This window comes from Salvelinus alpinus, chromosome 10 (genome assembly GCF_045679555.1).
Source record: "Salvelinus alpinus chromosome 10, SLU_Salpinus.1, whole genome shotgun sequence".
Lineage (NCBI taxonomy): Eukaryota > Metazoa > Chordata > Actinopteri > Salmoniformes > Salmonidae > Salvelinus > Salvelinus alpinus.
In genome coordinates, this window is record NC_092095.1 from 52126038 (window position 1) to 52145946 (window position 19909).

The following is a 19909-nucleotide window of genomic DNA, read 5'->3' on the forward strand; positions in this document are numbered from 1 at the left end:
GACACAAACAATTGCAACATAAATACTGGAGGCTGAGATGGTTTGCACATGCACATACAGTACAAGCATCATATGATATTTCCCTTGAAGTGATAAAATATGTTTGGGGTTTTTAAGTGGCTAAATTAAAGTATTATCCGGTAAAACTTGTCATCTAGAACCCAAAATGGTTCGTCGGCCGTCCCCATAGGATAACCCTTTTTGATTCCATGTAAAACCCTTTCCACAGAGAGTTCTACACAGAACCCAAAAGAGTTCTACCTGGAACCAAAAAGGGTTCGTGTTGGAATCTTTTTTTCTAAGAGTGTAGAAATCCAGTATAGAGGACCATATGCATATGATTACTGGACTTATCACTCCTATCTGATAACATAATACAGTGCACAACTTCTCACAGATCCCACTGGACTTCGACTACTGAAGGCAGTTAGCTTTCAAAATGTAACTGAAACCTACAGTACTGTTTTCATAATTGCAGGAGCTGCAATATTCTTCTTCATTGCTGTAATGCACACTGTGATGTTGTTCATGGGGCTGCTTAAAATGGCCGTATAAAATAGGGAATTTCGTATGTTCCCCCTTCAAAGGTGATCGTTTACTTGGGTGTTAAGGCTCAGTTTAGAGAAGCCAAACAGAACGCATGCAGTTAGTCTGTTTTAAAGGGTAGCCTGCCAGTGCACCATAAACTGTCTCAGTGACTGTCTTGCAATAATCCATGTAATGGGTAATCACGGTATACCACCATCCCTCTTGTTCTCTCTCTCTCTCGGTCTGTCTCTCTCTCTCTCTCTCTCTGTCTGTCTCTCTCTCTCATTCTCTCCCTACCTCCCTGTCTTTCTCTATCCATCTCTCAGGAATTGTGTCGCTAATCTCGCTGGCCTTCCTCTCCTATGACCGCTACAGCACCTTAACCGTGTACAACAAGCGGGCCCCCGACTACCGCAAGCCTCTGCTGGCCGTGGCGGGCTCCTGGCTCTACTCCCTGTTCTGGACAGTGCCCCCCCTGCTGGGCTGGAGTAGTTACGGCCTGGAGGGGGCCGGGACCAGCTGCTCGGTCACCTGGACATCCCAGACTCCCCAATCTCACTCCTACATCATCTGCCTGTTCATCTTCTGTCTGGGGCTGCCTGTGCTGGTCATGGTCTACTGCTATGGGAGGCTGCTCTACGCTGTCAAACAGGTGGGCTGTCCCACCTGTCCACATGGGTTCAAATGAAAAATGGCTTGAAATCAAACACACCATGCAATGTTTAGCCTACACATATTCTGTTTATTCGTTACTCTTCACGCAAACATCTTATTCTGAAAACTGTAATCATCTACCAGTGAAGAAGTGATCTGTAGAAGTGGTAGGTATTTACAGTACCTAAAACCAACATGGATGGTGTGCGATTCTGTCAATAACACATCAATAGAAGTGAGGCTTGAACAGAGGCGATAGGAACGAGAGGAGAGTCAAGTTTACTCGTGCAAAGCCCCAGATCAGCATGTTGGGTCAGGGTCTGAAGCTGCTGATAAACCACTGATAATCAGAAAGACTTGCAGCGTTAAAACGGTCAGTTATTGGGTAGAAGGCTGAAGCACTGCCTAGTGATATCTCGCTCTCCCAGTCAGCGTTATCTGGTGTCTCCACCCTCCCGTGTTTAAGTAATAATGTGTTTGACATACATTAACATAGTGAACCCAGCTACCCCCGCAAAGTCAATGTATTACTGATTACTAGCACGGTCACCACTGAATTACAGAGGACTAAGCACCGCGAGTAAGTAGCCTTGCACAAGCTTGCCAAAACAGCTTTCCTGTTTCTGTAGCATGAGGCAGCTCGATGTACATCTCCCTGACAGGATGCTAGTCTATCGCAGGGCCTTGCTTCCAATCGATCTCCTTCATGCCGAGTGCCAAGCAGAGACACACCGGGTCCCATTTTTACTGTCTTTGGAATGACTCAGCCGGGGATCAAACTCTCAACCTCCCAATCTCAGGGCAGACACTCTAACCGCAAGAACACCGAGTTGGTAGCAGCTACCATCCATTGTTAGGCTACCATTCAAGTGTCTAATTGCACATACTACCACAGTGGTAATCCTGCAGTTTAACTGCCAAATCACACTTGCATGTTCAGTCATGTATTTATAGAACAGCTAATGGGCTATCTGCCCACAATATGAATAACGTAATGCTGGATCTATATATAGATATGTAATATGCACTCAGTACTACTCCTTCATATGGACTTCCTGTAGAAAGATGCCCTGTCTTCAGTGGTCTGTAGACTGAGATGCTTGGAAAGGAAGTTGGTGGTTACAGATTGGTAGGATTGAGAGAAGAGAGGCGAGTGCGCGCAAAGAGAGAAACTGAACACTACTTCTACATGATTAAGACTGTGTTAATTGGACAGATGGAGTATCCTTTAAAAAAAAAAATTGAAACACTTGGTTCCCTTTCCTCCACTGCAATTAAGACTAATATCCTATTAAGAAAACATCTTGTGACTAGATAATTAGGCAGTTGCCTAGTGTGACTGTTTTTTTCTCAGCTGGGATGAATCCTAAGGCTACAGGTGTTTCAGAATACTCAGATCAGACAGGTCTGGCCTGGTAATGAGATTGTGTTTCGACTTGCATGACTAAAGCGTAGCCCTGTTAGAATACTTTTAAAAAAAGCGCTCTGCCTTCCTTGAAGTTCAAGCAATAACTGACGTGACATGACAGGATAGGTAAAGGTAGTGAACTGGAAACCCTGCTTCACTCATCCAGTCCTGTCAGGTCACTTAATAGCCTATTTTAAAGTCAATTAGGGAAGGAAGGGAAAGTCTTTATTATTAAAATAATTGAAACAGTGATTAGCCTATTACAAGGAAATTACACTTCTCTAAGTATTGGAACAAGACCTTGTATGTCCTTCTACATCCTCCTATGTGATTGGCCTCTCAGGACATACATTTATACATTCATATACATTTGTGCACAACTTCATGTATGATCACTTCCTCTCAGGTGGGGCGGATCCGTAAGTCGGCGGCGCGGCGGAGAGAGTTCCACATCCTGTTCATGGTGATCACTACGGTGGTGTGTTACCTGCTCTGCTGGATGCCCTACGGCGTGATTGCCATGATGGCCACCTTTGGACACCCGGGCCTCATCACCCCCATCTTGACCGTGGTGCCCTCCATCATGGCTAAGAGTAGCACCGTCATCAACCCCCTCATCTATATACTCATGAACAAACAGGTGAGCAGAACCTAAACCAAAAATGTGTCCTCTACTCACCTCTTCTACGTTGATGTGAAAGACGTGACCAGATGAAAGCCAGCCCAATGACGAGCTTCCACCATTATTTCTTCCACTGGTCAAGTATGTTTCAATCAAAGGGAGGAGACGAGCAGGTAATACGTTTTTAAGCAATTGAGATACAGCCCTTGCCTTGAATTGTGGGATATGTAGTTAAACAGCTAGTTAGACAAGGGTCAACTCACAAGGCAGGTGCGATATCTTTATTCACAACAGTTTAAGTATAAAACAATGGAAAAGAAATACAAATTTTAGACAAACTAACACATTATGTTCAGCACAAACTGATTCTGGCTATAGAAAATTCTGTAAACAGGATTTTTGTTTAAAGATCACAAAAGGTGTCAATATTAGTGTTTACCCTCAGCAGTAGATCAGCCAACACTTGACATTTCTATTGCTGTGTTTTTGTGCTTTCCATCCACAATGTACACAAACAAGTGAATCATCGTAAGGACATTTTGTCCATTTATATTTCCAAGCTGAGGCCTCTGCTTTGCTTTTGTAGTGGTGAACTCCTAGAAGATGTAGTGTTAACAGTTAACTTCACACAGGGAACATTTGGCACAGTATCAAGTCTACATCACCATTACCAAAAGCCTTAGATCAGGAGCGCAGCGGTCTAAGGCCCTGCATCTCAGTGCAAGAGGCGTCACTACAGTCCCTAGTTCAAATCCAGGCTGTATCACATCCGGCTGTGATTGGGAGTCCCATAAGGCGGCACACACCAGGTTTGGCCGGGGTAGGCCGTCATTGTAAATAAGAATTTGTTCTTAACTGACTTGCCTAGTTAAATACAGGTTCAATTATTTTTAAATAAATGTGCCTCAAACTATTCATAGCTGCATTGCACTTGACCAGACTTCTATAGGCAAGCGAACCACATTTACATTCTATTTACATAGTGTGGCTGTCGAATCATGTCAAGGCCAGGAAAAGTAACTGCTGTCAGTTTTACCATCTTGTCTTGCGGTACAGTAACTTTAAATAGCGTACCTACATCGAAGACATGAGAACATCGATAAGAAAGTTTGAGTTCCTTACTCACACACACACAGAGAGAGATCAGTGGTTAGGTCAAGACTGGTCCATACAAGAAAAGTGAAAAGAAAAGAGGTTGTTTTTCCTCATAGACCTACATACACTACTATCCCTGAATTGATCAAATAAGGTCTACAACATTTTTAAACCAAAAAGGAACAAAACATGCTTTTTGAAACGGATTAAATTCAAACCTACCCCTCTCAAGTAAACCCTTTACACTGCATGTTTTCAATTCTCTATTTCTATGCTCGAAACATGACCTGTACATGGAAATGCACCTCGTTAGTTGAATCAGCAAAAAAAAATGCCTTTGACCGATGTTCAATATTTGAATCTATAGATCATTTCCCCACGTTCATACCCAGACCTCTCCCGTGTACAACATTGTGTCACAAGAACAATACCTTTAAAAGATGACCCATCTCTCCAGTAGGAATACATCCATCCCTGAAGGACTACTTCGTTACACAATACAACAACATGACATTCACATGCCCTACAACACCCCCCTCATTACAACATTGATGACTATTGTTATCTTAACCAGCAGAAACAGGCTGTTTTTCCTTTTTCTAGGCTCAGCGAAAACGAAGAAATTCCTCTGCGGGCGTTCGGCCTTTAAACTATTTCAGAGTTCGGCCTTTAAACTATTTCACTTCTTTTAATGTTTAAACAGCTTGTTGAAACAACTATCATTTCAACACCCCGACAGTCTCTGGTCTCCGAACCGGATGGCCAGAGCAGCTTTCAGCTGTTGACACTATCCATTGCGGCAGAAGCAGTTCCCGAGCACGCTAGCTTAGCCTCTACAGCCTAAGGTTGATTTAGTATTGGCACCACTCTCCTCCTCTTCACTTTCATCCCGATTTGCTCGAGAGCAGTCCAGGTCAAAGGTCAAAACGCCAGATCATAGCCCACAGACGACAGTGCTGACTCAACTTAGCCTCTTCAGTCGCTTGATTAGTATCGGCACGCTCCGTCTCTTGATGGCCATAGGAGGTCAAAGGTCAGGGCCCACAGTTGACCGCGCTGAACCCCGAGAGCGTGACCTTGCCCTTGGTTTTGAGGTCGTGTTGGGAGGCGCTGTTCATCCTCTGGACCAGTAGCTTCTCAAAGAGCAGGGGGTGGTATGCCCCAAGGGTGCAGGCGGCGTCGTAGTGGTGCTCGTGGTAGTGGCACAGGTCTGTCTGACGCAGAGAGGGGATGTACTCATAGACATGGACCTCCTCGCACAGCGACATCATCAGCATGATGCCTGGAATCAAAACAGGGCAAATATTAATTCATTACAGCTTATACTGCAATCTATGGGTCAAAGCATTTTAGGGCCAGTTTCCCCAGACAGACTAAAAATAATTCACCACGGAAATTTTCTGGAATCCGACCTTTAGTTTGCATCTTTTGTTTTTATGTTAGGAAATGTAATGTCTGAAGAAATGGGTTTACACTGTGTTGAAAAACGGGGAGTGACTGACTCTGTCTGACACACCTTCTCACGTACACACTCCCCCCTATCACAAACACTCCTCACATACGCTCTCTTTGTCCCTCCCTTGCAGTTCTACAGGTGTTTCCTGATCCTGTTCCACTGCAAACGGCCCAGTTCTGAGAACGGCGTCTCCTCCATGCCTTCCAAGACCACCGTCATCCAGCTCAACCGCCGGGGCCACAGTAACAACGTAGCCATCACGCCCCAGCTCTCCACCGGCGCCAACCACCATAACCACCATCCCCACACGGTGGAGTGCAGCACTAACAACCGTGAAGTCACCACCCCAGTCTCCGAACAGACCAGCCCAGAGATCACCTCCTGTGGACAGCCGCGTACCCCCCTCACTACCCCCGGAAGCCCCTCTCGACCCACCCCCCCTTTCCCCCACGTGACAAACGCTATCCAGTGATCCACTGTGTCATATGATAGCGTCACCACCGAGAACTCTACAGAGGATACGGTGTTATCCCTGGCATTTGTCATGCGGTGTCGCCCCCCCCAAAAAACTGTCTACACAGTGATCTCTCATGTGGCGTCACCCAACAACTCTCCATAGTGATTTGTCATCATGAGAACGCCTCAACAGACTACCCATAAAATGATCCATCATGAGGCGCTGTGTCACCAGAGAACTCTTCTATACAGTCAGTGACCTAATCCACAACGTTACCCAGACAGAGAACTATCAAAATCTTCTACTAACAAAAGTGATCTATTCCACGTCATCACCCCAGAAACTAAACTGTGATCTATTATCTTATAGAACAGGTTGTCCCAACTGGCGGATTCATTTGGCCCCGTAAGTTCATAGCAAAAATACATAATGAATTTTCGTTGTTGGACATTAGACTAAAATCAGCTCCAATTGATTTTACGTTTTGAAATGTTTACGCTTTAGATAATGTTATATCTGTTTTGGCTTCTTGCTGTCAATTGGCAGTAATTATGTTCTGGCCCCCCGCCCATCCGCTTAAGAAGAAAATACGTTGGCCCGCGGCTGAATCGAGTTGATGATCCATGTTATAGAAGGTGTGTCAACCGCCCCAACCCATCTAGATGGTCAACTGTTACTTTGTTACTCCGTAAAAGGTGTGGATATCTTCCTGTCCAGTCTTGCCGTCAAAATAATAAAAACTTGTATTTTTCCACAACTTCTGTTTTCATATTGAAACATGTGTTACGTTGATAGACCCCAGAGTTGTATTAAGACTGCAGCGGCTTTACAGTGTTGTCATTACTGTTACAGTACCAAAAAAGGCTTTTGTCATAACCGTTACAGTATGCGGTCATAACTGTGGCCATTTCCAATTAAGTGCAATAATAGACAGATAATCCTAATTTGTTCTAAAGCATCTATGAAGCCTATGTGAATGATGTTGGTGAAGCTGAATACTTTTTGTACCGCATCTGTGAGATCAAAATCACCTTAGGCCTCGTTTATTTGCTCCGTTTTTATATTACACTTCATATCATCAGCTCTTGAAATAATATGAAGGATAATCACAATGTTTATGCACATAACTAAGGGTGTAAATCACACACAACCATGTTCATTTCCAGATCGCAACAAGTTGCTAAATCAATATTTTCACGCCTACTTCATGGTTATTAAATTACTATATAGCTGTGGATTTCAACTATTTAAGATCATATCTGTGCGTAAGAACATTTTATAGATGATGCACCTGGGTGAACCATGTAAAACTGGTTAGTATTACACTCTAAACCGGTATTAAATGTATGGCAATGTGAAGGGATTTTCCATTTCACTGCAGGGTGGGTAGGGTAATAAACCAGAAACAGTTGGAGAATTGTAACAAAGTGTGTATGTTTGCAACACTTGAAGCCATCATCCCATTGGGCAAAACGACATATCAATGTTCAATTGTCAGTTTGAAATGTTTAGTTATGACAATGTGGAAACAATGCTGATCCAACCAATAGTTGCATGTTGGGATGACAGCCAGGCGTTGTATGAAAGCCACAACCTGTTAAAGTTACCATCTTTCTGTGCCTGTAGTGTTGAGTCATGCAGTAACTGGCTTTGCATGTTGACATGTGCCTCAGTCTACAAGTCTAAATAGGTACCTAGCAGCTCCCAGCAGGCAGTCAACAGCCGTGCACCCCACTGGGCTGCCACAGTGGCTGTAGCCATCATACGGCACTTGCTTGTCTTTATCCACATGACAAACTGAACAGCACCGCCTCTCACTGCCTAATAAACTGTACCCCAAAAAACAGTTAAATAAATGGACTGCAACCCAAATAAAATCCTTCTGTGAGTTATGGTCTGCCTCACTGAGTACTGCTGCTGGCAGTGAGTGTGTGTTCCGTTTGTGTGTTTATGTGTGTGGTGGTAGCACAGTAACGTGCTCGGGGCGACACGACCCCCCTCAAGCCCTCCTGCTGGGGTTTCCAGGAATTGCCATGGTGGCCTAACACCCCCCCCCATCCTCATGTAAATTGAGAACAAAACAAGAGGGGGGAAAAAAACACACAGGAATGAATCACCATTCTGCTGTTCTTTCTGGACTCTGTACTTTCGGTTTGTGTGTGGGTGGACAAACTTTATGCAGGTTTAGAATGGTATAAATACCTAAGTATAAACATATGATGTAACTGAACTCGCTTTGAAAAAGCGATTCAAAGTGAAACAGGTTGCTTCGCTTTGACAATAGCCCATTTTTTGCCTTTCCATAATCTTACCCCTAATATTCACAATTTCTGATGTCTCACCGCTCTGCTCTTCTCAGAGTTCCAAAACAGCAATACGGGACATAATATGGGAAAGTGGGATACCTAGTCAGTTGTACAACTGAATGCATTCAACTGAAATGTGTCTTCCGCATTTAACCCAACCTCTGAATCAGAGAGGTGCGGGAGGCTGCCTTAAATCGACATCCACGTTGTCGGAGCCCGGGGAACAGTGGGGTAACTGCCTTGCTCAACGGCAGAATGACAGATTTTTACCTTGTCAGCTCGGGAATTTTCTCCAGCAACCTTTCGGTTACTGGCCTAATGCTCCTACCCACCAGGCTATCTTGAAAATGAGTATTTGCTTAATGACATTAGAAAATCGATAATCGACTTGACGGAACGCCAATCGTTAATGAGCACCTGTGCCCTCTTGACTGTGTAACCTTGTAAATAGATGTTGGGGTTGAACACACACGGAATAACAATTAAGCTCCGTTATATTTTTACCTTTGAGCAATCGCAGATCTCACTCACTAAAGCAAAAAAAACATGCATCCTTCTGGCTGCCATTTACTTAAAGCCTGCTTGTCTCATTGAACCAAGGATACCACCATATGTGTTCTGAACTAGGCCTGCAGTATGTGCTGCATCTCAACAGTTAATAAAGTTGTGTGAATTTGATGCACGTTGGCTGAAGAGTGTTCCCGTCACAGGGAACAGGGTACCATTTCAGACACAGCAGTCAAACAGATAAATGGATGGGTGGGTGCCCGGGTGGACGATCAGAGGCGCATGCCCACCTATGAACCCAGAGGACGGGGGGTTAGGCTGGATGTTCTCCTGGGTGTTCCCCTGGATCACGTCCCACAGCTGCCAGATGAACTTGGGGTGGAGGACGTAGAACGGTTGTGTCGGGTGGAGCCGCCGGCGTTCTTCGTACGGGGTGAACAGGTCATAGTCTGGGTTCCCGTACCACTGAAGAGGAGAGGAGACTGCAGTCAGCACCAAGCATCTTTCCTGACGTTATCTGAAATAGAACGCTGCTACTCCGGGTCAGCACAATCATGACAGCATCTCCTGAGGGGCAGACTCACTGCTGCCACTGCAGTGTTGACACAGTGTCTTTGTTAAACCAAACTACTTCTGTAGGTCAGCAGGGTCAGCCTGCTAACGGAGCAGTCTACCTGCGACTGTATTTTTAGAGCAGCTAAAATTAGTACTATGATTTTATTTGACTACGGGAAAGAACATATGTTAAAATGCTACAGATATTGCGCCAATATTGTGATGCAGATTTGCTTGAATCCAACACCACCATACTGACTGACTCACAACATCACCACAGGAATCCCAACGCCCCAAGCTAAAATGTTGTATAAATACATGTTCCTTTCATACACCACTGCTTACACAAGAGTCTGTTAAATCCATGATTCAGTGAAGAAAGTCAGGCATGGATATTCCCTTGAAATGATGACAAGAGACCATCACAGCGCAACCTTTTAAAGTAAAGGTTTGTTACACCAATACTCATTCCCTCGTTCCCATAGCAGGTATTGATGAATGACTACAGCAGAAATGTTTTAATTAACTCTCTATTCTGGAAGTTAAATCTTATTTTGCATCCCACATGGCACCCTATTCCCTACAGTTCAAGGGCACTAAATAGGCAATACGGTGCCAGAATTTGACAGAGGTAATCTGCTCCAAAAACGTGGTGATGCTTTGACCGCAGAGTGAAAATACCAGCCTTTGATCTGACACCCAGTAACGTTAAGCTGTTAGGTGACAGATACCGTGTTGGTAACTCTTTGGTTCTTCAAACAGTCAGGATAACATGGGGGAAAAATTGAGTACATTATGTCTTTTAAGCATTAGATACAGAACAGTGATTCGTTTAAAATGGATTCTGAGTCTGGAGCAAATTTCTTGGTAATGTCTCAATGAATGTGTTCAACCATCCATACAAATTGGGTGCATGTATAACAGTAGGCCATACAAAAACACACATGCACTGCTGCGAGCGCACAAACACGCACGCATGCACACAAACAAAAACATACAAACAATGGCGTTCACTTTCAAAGTGGATGCCATTAGAATAACAGCCCTTGATCATTGGCCTTATGCGTGCGTGTGTGTGTGCCTGTGTGTGTGTGTGTCCAATCTGTATTTTAAATAATGCCATGCAATTGTGTGTGGCAGACAGCAGAGGTAATGTAAAACACGTTATTACATTGTTCTCTATATATGGTGCCTTCGGAGAGACCTCTTGACTTTTTCCACATTTTGTTATGTTACAGCGTTATTCTAAAATGGATCAAATAAAACATTTTCCTCAGCAATCTACACACAATACCCCATAATGACAAGGTGAAAACTTTTTTGGGGGAAATTCTAGCAAATGTATTAAAGCTTAAAAACAGAAATACCTTATTTACATAAGTATTCCGACCCTTGCTATGATACTAAACATTGAGCTAAGGTGCATCCTGTTTCCATTGATCATCCTTGAGATGTTTCTACAACTTGATTTGAGTCCACCTACAGTAAATTCAATTGATTGGACATGATTTGGAAAGGCACAAACACACCTTGCTATATAAGTTCCACAGTTGACAGTGCATGTCAGAGCAAAAACCAAGCCATGAGGTCAAAGTAATTGTCCTTTGAGCTCCGAGACAGGATTGTCGAGGCACAGATCTGGGGAAGGGTACCAAAACATTTCTACAGCATTGAAGGTCCCCAAGAACACAGTGGCCTCCATCATTCTTAACTGGATGAAGTTTGGAACCACCAAAGCTTCCTAGAGCTGGCCAAAAGGCCCCTACAGACTCACACCATGAGAAACAAGATTCTCTGGTCTGATGAAACCAAGATTGAACTCTTTGCCCTGAATGCCAAGCCTCATGTCTGGAGAAAACCTGGCACCATCCCTACAGTGAAGCATGGTGGTTGGAAGCATCATGCTGTGGGGATGTTTTTCAGGGGCAGGGACTGGGAGACTAGTCAGAATCGAGAAGACTCGATGCTGTAATCGCTGCCAAAGGATCTTCAGCAAAGTACTGAGTAAAGGGTCTGAATACTTATGTAAATGTGATATCAGTTGTTTTTTTGCTTTTTCATAATGGGGTATTGTGTGTAGATTGATGAGGGGGGAAAACTATTTAATAAATTGTAGAATAAGGCTGTAATGTAACAAAATGTGGAAAAAGTAAAGGGGTCTGAATACTTTCCGAAGGCAATGTATACAAGGGTACGTACAGCAATGGAACATTCAGATAGAAATATTTTATGCCGAACAAACATGCCTCTCTGACATGTAAAATAAGGAATTGCGTCTGCTCTATTAATGACATTTCTACTTGCAACGTTCAACAAAGTTTGCCTACTGAACTGTGTGACAGAGGAGGGAATTCTAACAAACTGACCAGGCCTAAATTTGTGTTTTCAGAAGAAAAATGTAATTAGTGTTTGTATTATTGTGATCGATTTTAGGATCATTCTTAGGCTAGTTACCATCTCTTTCAACTGACAAGACAAACAAATCACATCTCGCATACACTGAGAACGGAAGATTGGAACCCTACCAGTGTCTCAACAAAGAACTCGGGAGAATTCCCTTTCACACTTACATTGTTGAAAATGTAACAGCAATTTGTCAAACTACTTGAAAACAAAACAGAGCATCTCCAGAGGTTAGAGCCTGTTGAGGAACACTAATAAACTAGACAACCATTCCCCCACCTCACCAGGACTGAGTTAGTCTAAAGTCAGTGGGAAACTACAGAAGATCTGTCCTTAAATCGTTCAGCTTCTCCTCATTACCACCCAGTTGGTCATCATGTTTCCTGGCATCTGGAGATTCACACGTGAACCACATTAAATCAAAAGACTGAAAACAGCACTGTCACCATCGAGCGTGTTCACACAGTTGGTTAACCGACTGTTTGTTGCACTAGAGAAAAGCCTCTGCTAAATGTTAACATGACCGCTACCGCTAACAGGATCTCAGGAAGGGGCCTGTGTACGCTACACACCAGATACCTGAATCTAAACACACAGACACTTTCTGAATTATTCTGTGAAAACCCTAAGATGGTTTGTATAAAATATGAGGCACTTTATTGTCCATTTAGAAGGGAAATGAGTGTTTACGCTCTCTCACAAGACACACCATTGCTGGAAGCAGCGCTGCTGGAGCAGTTGTAGGGTTTTAAGTGCTTTGCTTAAGGCAACAACGGCGATGCTTGCTGGCTCACTCTGCACCAGACTTTCCCCTAAGATGAACCAGGAGATGATTAGGAAGTCATTAATGACACATACACACTACAGCGTGTGACTGACAGCGTGTGACTGACAGCGTGTGACTGACAGCGAGTGAGTGAGTGAGTGAGTGAGTGAGTGAGTGAGTGAGTGAGTGAGTGAGTGAGTGAGTGTGAGAGAGAGACCTACCCTGAGCAGGTCCACAGAGTACGGTGCAGGATCCCAGGCCACCAGTGTCATACCCTTATACAAAGCGCTGGTGTTGAAGCGATGTCTGGGCCGGGCCAGGATCTGCAGGGAGACAAATGACTGATCGCTGTACTGATAGCTCTCCAGCCCCCCAGGCTAAATGTAATCTTGCCTGGAACTGTGGTATTGGACACACAAATATGCGGCAAAGCAATAGGAGCACATCTCACCTACAGTCCACATGTACAGATCGCATACGCCAACTTGCCTTCTCCCAAATGATATCTAGTCAATCATTCATGATACACCTAAGTGTGGTAGTGATGAGATAGCCCGTCTTAGTGGTCTGACTAGCGGTTTCACTCAGCTCTAGATCAACTCAAATCATATTCGAAAGGCAGAGTGTCAGTGATTCTACTGACAATCAATAGGGGGTTCTGAGTACCAAGGAAAAGTCACAGGAGGTGAAGTGGGGGACCTACCTGAGAGTTGATGATGCGGATGGTGGTCTTGTTGCCCACGTCATTCTCATAGCCCTCTGTAGGAGCAGCGTTGAAGCGAAGCACAGCCTCATGGGAATCTGAGTACAGGGTATGGACATTAGCTGCATGCATCACCCCAACAGTACCATTAAAATTGCCTGGTTTATCTACATAAGTCATGTGGTTGTTGAATGACTCCCTCGAGTGCAGTGGTATTTAAACTTTTTCAGTGGGGTCCACATTTTTTCAGACAGAATTTCTGGGGACTCCATTTCTGGGGACTCCATTTTTTCTCCCAAGAATTTCACAACCAAATATAACACAACCTTAACATTTGTACATTTTGCTTTTTACATAATCAAATAACCTTAAATTTCATTGCATTTTCATGTCTTATCAAAATGAAAAGAAATACAACTGTATTTTTATAAATATCTTCTCAAAAACATTTGTATATGGTCTCATTCAATAGTCTGTACTATTATTTTTTTTTTTATAAATTATATATAAACACAGTACCACCTACACGTTCAAGGGTTTTTCTTTATTTTTACTATTTTCTACATTGTAGAATAATAGTGAAGACATCAATACTGTGAAATAACACATATGGAATCATGTAGTAACTAAAACAGTGTTTAACAAATCAAAGTAGCCACCCTTTGCCTTGACAGCTATGCACACTCTTGGCAACTGTACCGGCAGACAGCGTGTTTGGCATTGTGTGGGCGAGCAGTTTGCTGATGTCAACGTTGTGAACAGAGTGCCCCATGGTGGCGGTGTGGTTATGGTCTGGGCAAGGAATAAGCTATAGGCAAGGAATAAGCTATGGACAATGAACACAATTTCATTTTATCTATGGCAATTTGAATGCACAGAAATCCCGTGATGAGATCCTGAGGCCCATTGTCGTGCCACTCATCCACCACCTCAAGTTTCAGCATGATAATGCATGGTCCCATGTTGCAAGGATCTGTACACAATTCCTGGAAGTTGGAAAACATCCCAGTTCTTCCATGGCCTGCATACTCAGACATGTCACTCATTGAGCATGTTCGGGATGCTCTGGAGCAACGTGTACAACAGCGTATTCCAGCCAATATCCAGCATCTTCGCACCTCCATTGAAGACATGTGGGACAACATTTCACAGGCCACAATCAACAGCCCCGATCAACTCTATGAGAAGGAGATGTGTCACGCTGCATGAGGCACACGGTGGTCACACCAGATACTAACTGGTTTTCTGATCCACGCCCCTACTTTTTTTTTTTAAGGCATCTGCGACCAACAGATGCATAGCTGTACTCCCAGTCATGTGAAATCCATAGATTAAGGCCTAATGAATTGATTTAATTTGACCGATTTCCTTATGTGAACTGTAACTCAGTAAAATCTTTGAAATATTTGCATGTTGCGTTTTCTTTTCAGTGTATATGTAGTCTAGGCTCTGGTAAACTATAATATTATGCTCATCATGATGCTCATGGAGTCACTAACCAAACTCCAACACTAGAGAGCAGCAAACCCTTTTCTTTGGAGGTCTGGAGATCTTACGGGCTGAAGTGTCATTTATAAAAGGTGCCTGCATTACTGTCGCGGCTCTTCCTCCTCATTTCAAGGACACGCAGGCTACTCATCACATCAAATGAACAAACCCACGGGGAGTGAAAAGACAGTCTGACGCTATCAACACGAAAGGCTACTGAATGAATACAAAGTAGAGCGGTCTAAAGAGCCCGTAGAGTAAGCCAGGGTTCCCATTCACACGCACTGAACGCGGAGCCATTTCTATAGGCGTGAGGAACTTCCCCGCTTCAGAGCTCTTACGCACTGTAAGGGTAGAGGCCAGTTCAATTCTAAGGGTAAATCAAACCTACCAAAGCAATACACTTATGCAGTGACGAAGACTAGTCTGACAATCAGCCAATTAGCTGTAATAACTTGTACAATCAGTCTGATTAGTACTACTAACTTGTTATTGGTTAGGATGTTGGAGCTTGAGTGTAATACTGCATTGTCTGTCTGTCCAGACATGTTCTTCATTTCATGTAAATATTTTTTAAAGAAGTAGTTAAAGGGCAACAGTCGAACCTCAGTTCCTGATAAGCTAGCCTAGTCTCTGTGGAACTAGGGTCAGGAGAGATGTGGAAGTCAACATCGAGGTTGAGGTGAGGACAACATTTGAAGAGAGAAGAGACCTCTGGGAGGGGGGCCAGAGGGGCCCAACCCAACAACACTCCAACTGAAGCCTTCACACACACACACACACACACACACACACACACACACACACACACACCTCCCCGCCCACGAAAGTTCTGGGTTCAGGCCGGGCCAAGACACTACCAAGAACAGACTTAGTTCCTGCCCAGCAACAGAGAATCTGTTTATCTTAGACATACAAGGAGATGACTCTGCCCAGTTGGAAGGTATACATTTGTGATTGTGTGACTTGTATGTTGTGTTGCAACTTCCTGCTGGGTGTAATACATCTAGTTTGAGCTTTACTTCCATCTAGATATATACCAGAACTTGGCAGATGTGTCTTTATTTACATTGGAGCTAACAGTTACGTTATAATTCCTGCCGATGTTCAGAGAAATGTGTAACACCTGTCCTACAGTACTCACCAATTTCTCTCCCTAGGGAAGAGTTGAGGATAGCCCCGGCCGAGGTGACCACCGCACACGACTTGAACTTTGACCCCTGGCCCCAAAGCTGCTCCAGAGGTCGTGGGGGCACTAGCTTGTCCCAGCCCAGCCCAGAGAAGGGTTGCTCTGTCCCGTCCAGTGTCCTCAACCTGGCCTGCTCCTTCAGTTCGCAGAGTACCTCCATCCTGCTCTGCCTACCCCTGCGCAACCCCCTGTAGGCCACGTGGTGCCTGTTGAGATGCAGGTAGTCCCTCATGGACTTCTGCAGGTGTGGAGCAAGCATCCCCGCTGAGGCAATGCCCCTCCGCAGCCACTGGACCACTGCCTTGGACTGGGATAAGTAGTATTCGTCTCTGCCCCCTCTCTTCTTCCTCCTCCTTCTCCTCAGTCTCTCCCTCCTAATCTTCTCTTCCCTTTCCTGATCCACCCCCTCCTGGTCGCTCACCTCATTCCAGACCACCTCCCAATTCTGGCTCAGCTCCAGGGCCTCCTGTTTTCCCTGTCGGCTGTGGCTGGGGTCCTGGTTGGCGGGGGAAGAGGAGGACGACACCTGGAGAGGAGAAGCCCTGATGCCCGATGGACTGGCCTGGATGGAAGCCAGACGGCGGGTCTCGGTGTGGGTGAGCGAGGAGGGCGAGCGGAGCTCAACGTCCCGGGGGTCCAGGAAGTGGGAGAGCAGGGCCAGGAAGATGAGGAGCCAGGCCAGCATCGCCACCAGAACCAGCTGCCTCCACTGCTTCATGGTTGGGGTCATGGTGGGTGCAGCTGGGGTCCGGTTGTGTCAGCGACCCCTAGAGGCCGACCTGGAAGTGCTCAGGATGAGGCCTAAAGAGATTTATTAGATTATTAACTTTATTAGTATAGCACATTTTCATACAATAAAGTGGATGAGCAACTTCAGTAGTACAGGCCCATGTCATACAACACAATGCATCCGTAAGTGTAAGCACGATAATAGCTTAAGGTCTCAGGGCCCGGGGCTGGGTTTCTACTAAGTTAATAACATATTAATTCATTGCAAAACAGATGCGGAAGGCCGACATTAGTGGATGCGGTGGATTGAGATGCATCCAATGCAAAAAAAAAAAAAAAAAATGATATCTCTAGCTTAAACAGAGATTTTGATAGGGATTTTTGTATTATGGTCATTTGATTTTCCGCAGGGTCACGGACAGAGAGATATATGAAAAACTACAAAGACCAGGATGGACACATCTCCCTTGTTGAAAATACTTCCTTCCTGCCCTTCTTTCTCCGCTTTGAAGTTCTAACGGAACTGGACTGTCTTTTACTTTTGAGACATGAAAGCCTTCCTCTCTCTCGGACGTATCCTGCCCGTGTCAGAACTTTCTATTTAATAGAGAAGGCGCCGATTCCTGCTTTACCAAGCAATAGGGACATTTTGAATAGTAATCCAATCCGTCCTTCCATCTATCCTCGTATTCACTCTTTGATCCTGTTGAGGCGGACTGTAGTTTTGACAGCATTGTGGCCCTGAGTTGGTTAGGTTAGGTCATGTCTGTTTACATTCTCCATGGGCAGGGGCAGAGGATGGGTTGGGGAGCTGTGCTGTACCTCTCCCACGTACCACAGTGAAAACAGACTGTGTTTTTCACACAGTAGAAAAAGCTTAAATCATCATCATCCAAACTGGGACCTGTTTGTGAAGTGAAACCTGAGGTAACGTGATGTGCGTCGTTTCCCGGGATATTTTTGAGCAAAACATAAATTGGTGTGCTCACTCGGGGAAAACATGTTGCCCAGAGAAAATATTGTAATGTGTTCTCCTCCATTCACCCACTGTGCCATTTTCTTTTGCAGGTGCAGCCAATTCTTACCACCCTGTACATTAGTTAGCCCAATGGGGGGGGGGGACATATTGGATGACCAAATGAACAAGAACAGTAGCAGTCATTATTATAATAGCAGGTCAAATGTAATCACAGGCTGTGGCACGCAGGAGCAGAATGCTCGCTGTAGGTCTCACAACAGCACTCGCTAATTGTTGACGTTTCTCCAATTTGTAGTGGAATTGGCCCCTGGAGTCTTTTTTTAGACTAAATGGAGAGCTTTGATGTTTTCGAACAACAGTGGTAGAGACTGAGCCATCACAGCTGAGTATTAAGCTAAGAAATACTTAGGTTTAAAAATAAGCTCAACTGGATACCTTAATGAGGCAGTGAATGAACAGAGCGAGAAAGCACGCAGGGCCTTCTATGCCATTAAAAAACAAAATCAAATTGAAATACCTATTAAAATTTGGCTAAAACTAATTGAATGTGTCATTGAACCAATTGCACTTTATGGCAGCGAGGTGTGGGGTCCACTTGCGAAACAAGATTTCATCAAATGGGACAAACACTCCATTGAAACCCTGCATGCAGAGTTCTGTAAGATTATCCTACATGTCCAGAGGAAAACTACAAACATTGCATGCAGGGCAGAATTAGGCCAATATCCACTAATAATAAAAACTAAAAAAAGAGCAATTAAGTTTTGGAAACATCTGAAATACAGTGACCCCCCTCATATCTTTACCAAGCCCTGCAATTCCAAGAGCTGAGCAAAGAAAAGAGTCCCCTCATCCAGCTGGTCCTGAGGCTGAGTTCACAAACCTGTTCTACTAACACACTGAAGCCTCAAGACCAGAACATCCAATCAATCAGAATAAACCAAATTACAACACAGTCAAAACAAAACTACATTGCTTATTGGGAAACACAAGCACAAAGCAAAATGCAGTGCTATCTGGCCCTAAATCGACAGTACACCGTGGCTAACTATTTGACCATGGTTACTGATCAAAACCTTAGAAAAACCTTGACAAAGTACAGGCTCAGTGAGCACAGCCTTGCCATTGAGAAGGGTAGACATAGGAAAACCTGGCTCCCTGTAGAGGAAAGGCTGTGCAACCACTGCACAACAGCAGAACCTGAGACAGAGCTGCATTTCCTGACAAAATGTCAAAAATAAAACAATTAGAGAGTGTCAATTCCCCAAATTTGAAACCCTTATTCAAGGTTTCGAAGACCTCTCTGATGAGGATAGGCATAGAGCTGTGGGTTGGCAGCGCACTACATTGCTGCCTGCCATAAGATGAGGGACAGAGTCTGACAGATCAATCAACCTGCACATGTACTCTACTGTATGTTTATTGTTGAATGTATGGTTATTTTGACACTTGGTTATTGTTGTTCCGTTGACAATTTAGATTCTCATTTTTATATTGTAAATATCCAAAATAAGCTTTGGCAATATGTACATTGTTACGTCATGCCAATAGAGCAAATTGAATTGAAAATTGAGAGAGAGACAGAGAGAGACAGAGACAGAGAGAGACACAGACAGAGAGAGAGAGAGAGACACAGACAGAGAGAGAGAGAGACACAGACAGAGAGAGAGAGAGACACAGACAGAGAGAGAGAGAGAGACAGAGAGAGAGACACACAGAGACAGAGAGAGAGAGAGAGAGAGACACAGAGACAGAGAGAGAGAGAGAGAGACACAGAGACAGAGAGAGAGACACAGACAGAGAGAGAGACACAGACAGAGAGACACAGACAGAGAGAGAGAGAGACACAGACAGAGAGAGAGAGAGAGAGAGAGAGAGAGAGAGAGAGAGAGAGAGAGAGAGACAGACAGAGAGAGAGACACACATAGAGAGAGAGAGAGACACACAGAGAGAGAAAATATCCTCCGTGTACAACGTAGAACACCAAATAATGCATGCAGAGCAGAATTAGGCCGATACCCACTAATTATCAAAATCCAGAAAAGAGCCGTTAAATTCTACAAC

At 44.3% G+C, this 19909-nt stretch overlaps 2 protein-coding genes across 2 annotated transcripts in view; one reads left to right on the plus strand and one right to left on the minus strand.

Moving 5' to 3' along the window:
* The window catches only part of LOC139532224 (parapinopsin-like), a 25126-nt gene extending 17014 nt beyond the window's left edge, over window positions 1-8112 (plus strand). Inside the window, exons 2-4 of the mRNA XM_071329588.1 lie at window positions 855-1180; window positions 2997-3230; window positions 5894-8112. Of these exons, the coding sequence (XP_071185689.1) occupies window positions 855-1180; window positions 2997-3230; window positions 5894-6235 (902 nt within the window). The 3' untranslated portion in view covers window positions 6236-8112. The remainder of the gene's footprint in view (window positions 1-854; window positions 1181-2996; window positions 3231-5893) is intronic.
* Window positions 3479-19909, minus strand: part of LOC139532223 (beta-galactoside alpha-2,6-sialyltransferase 2-like) — a 25986-nt gene continuing 9555 nt past the window's right edge. Inside the window, exons 2-6 of the mRNA XM_071329587.1 lie at window positions 16093-16938; window positions 13461-13558; window positions 12979-13080; window positions 9324-9498; window positions 3479-5589 (exon numbers count right to left, since the gene is read on the minus strand). Coding sequence (XP_071185688.1) covers window positions 5342-5589; window positions 9324-9498; window positions 12979-13080; window positions 13461-13558; window positions 16093-16867 — 1398 coding nt within the window. The 5' untranslated portion in view covers window positions 16868-16938 and the 3' untranslated portion in view covers window positions 3479-5341. The remainder of the gene's footprint in view (window positions 5590-9323; window positions 9499-12978; window positions 13081-13460; window positions 13559-16092; window positions 16939-19909) is intronic.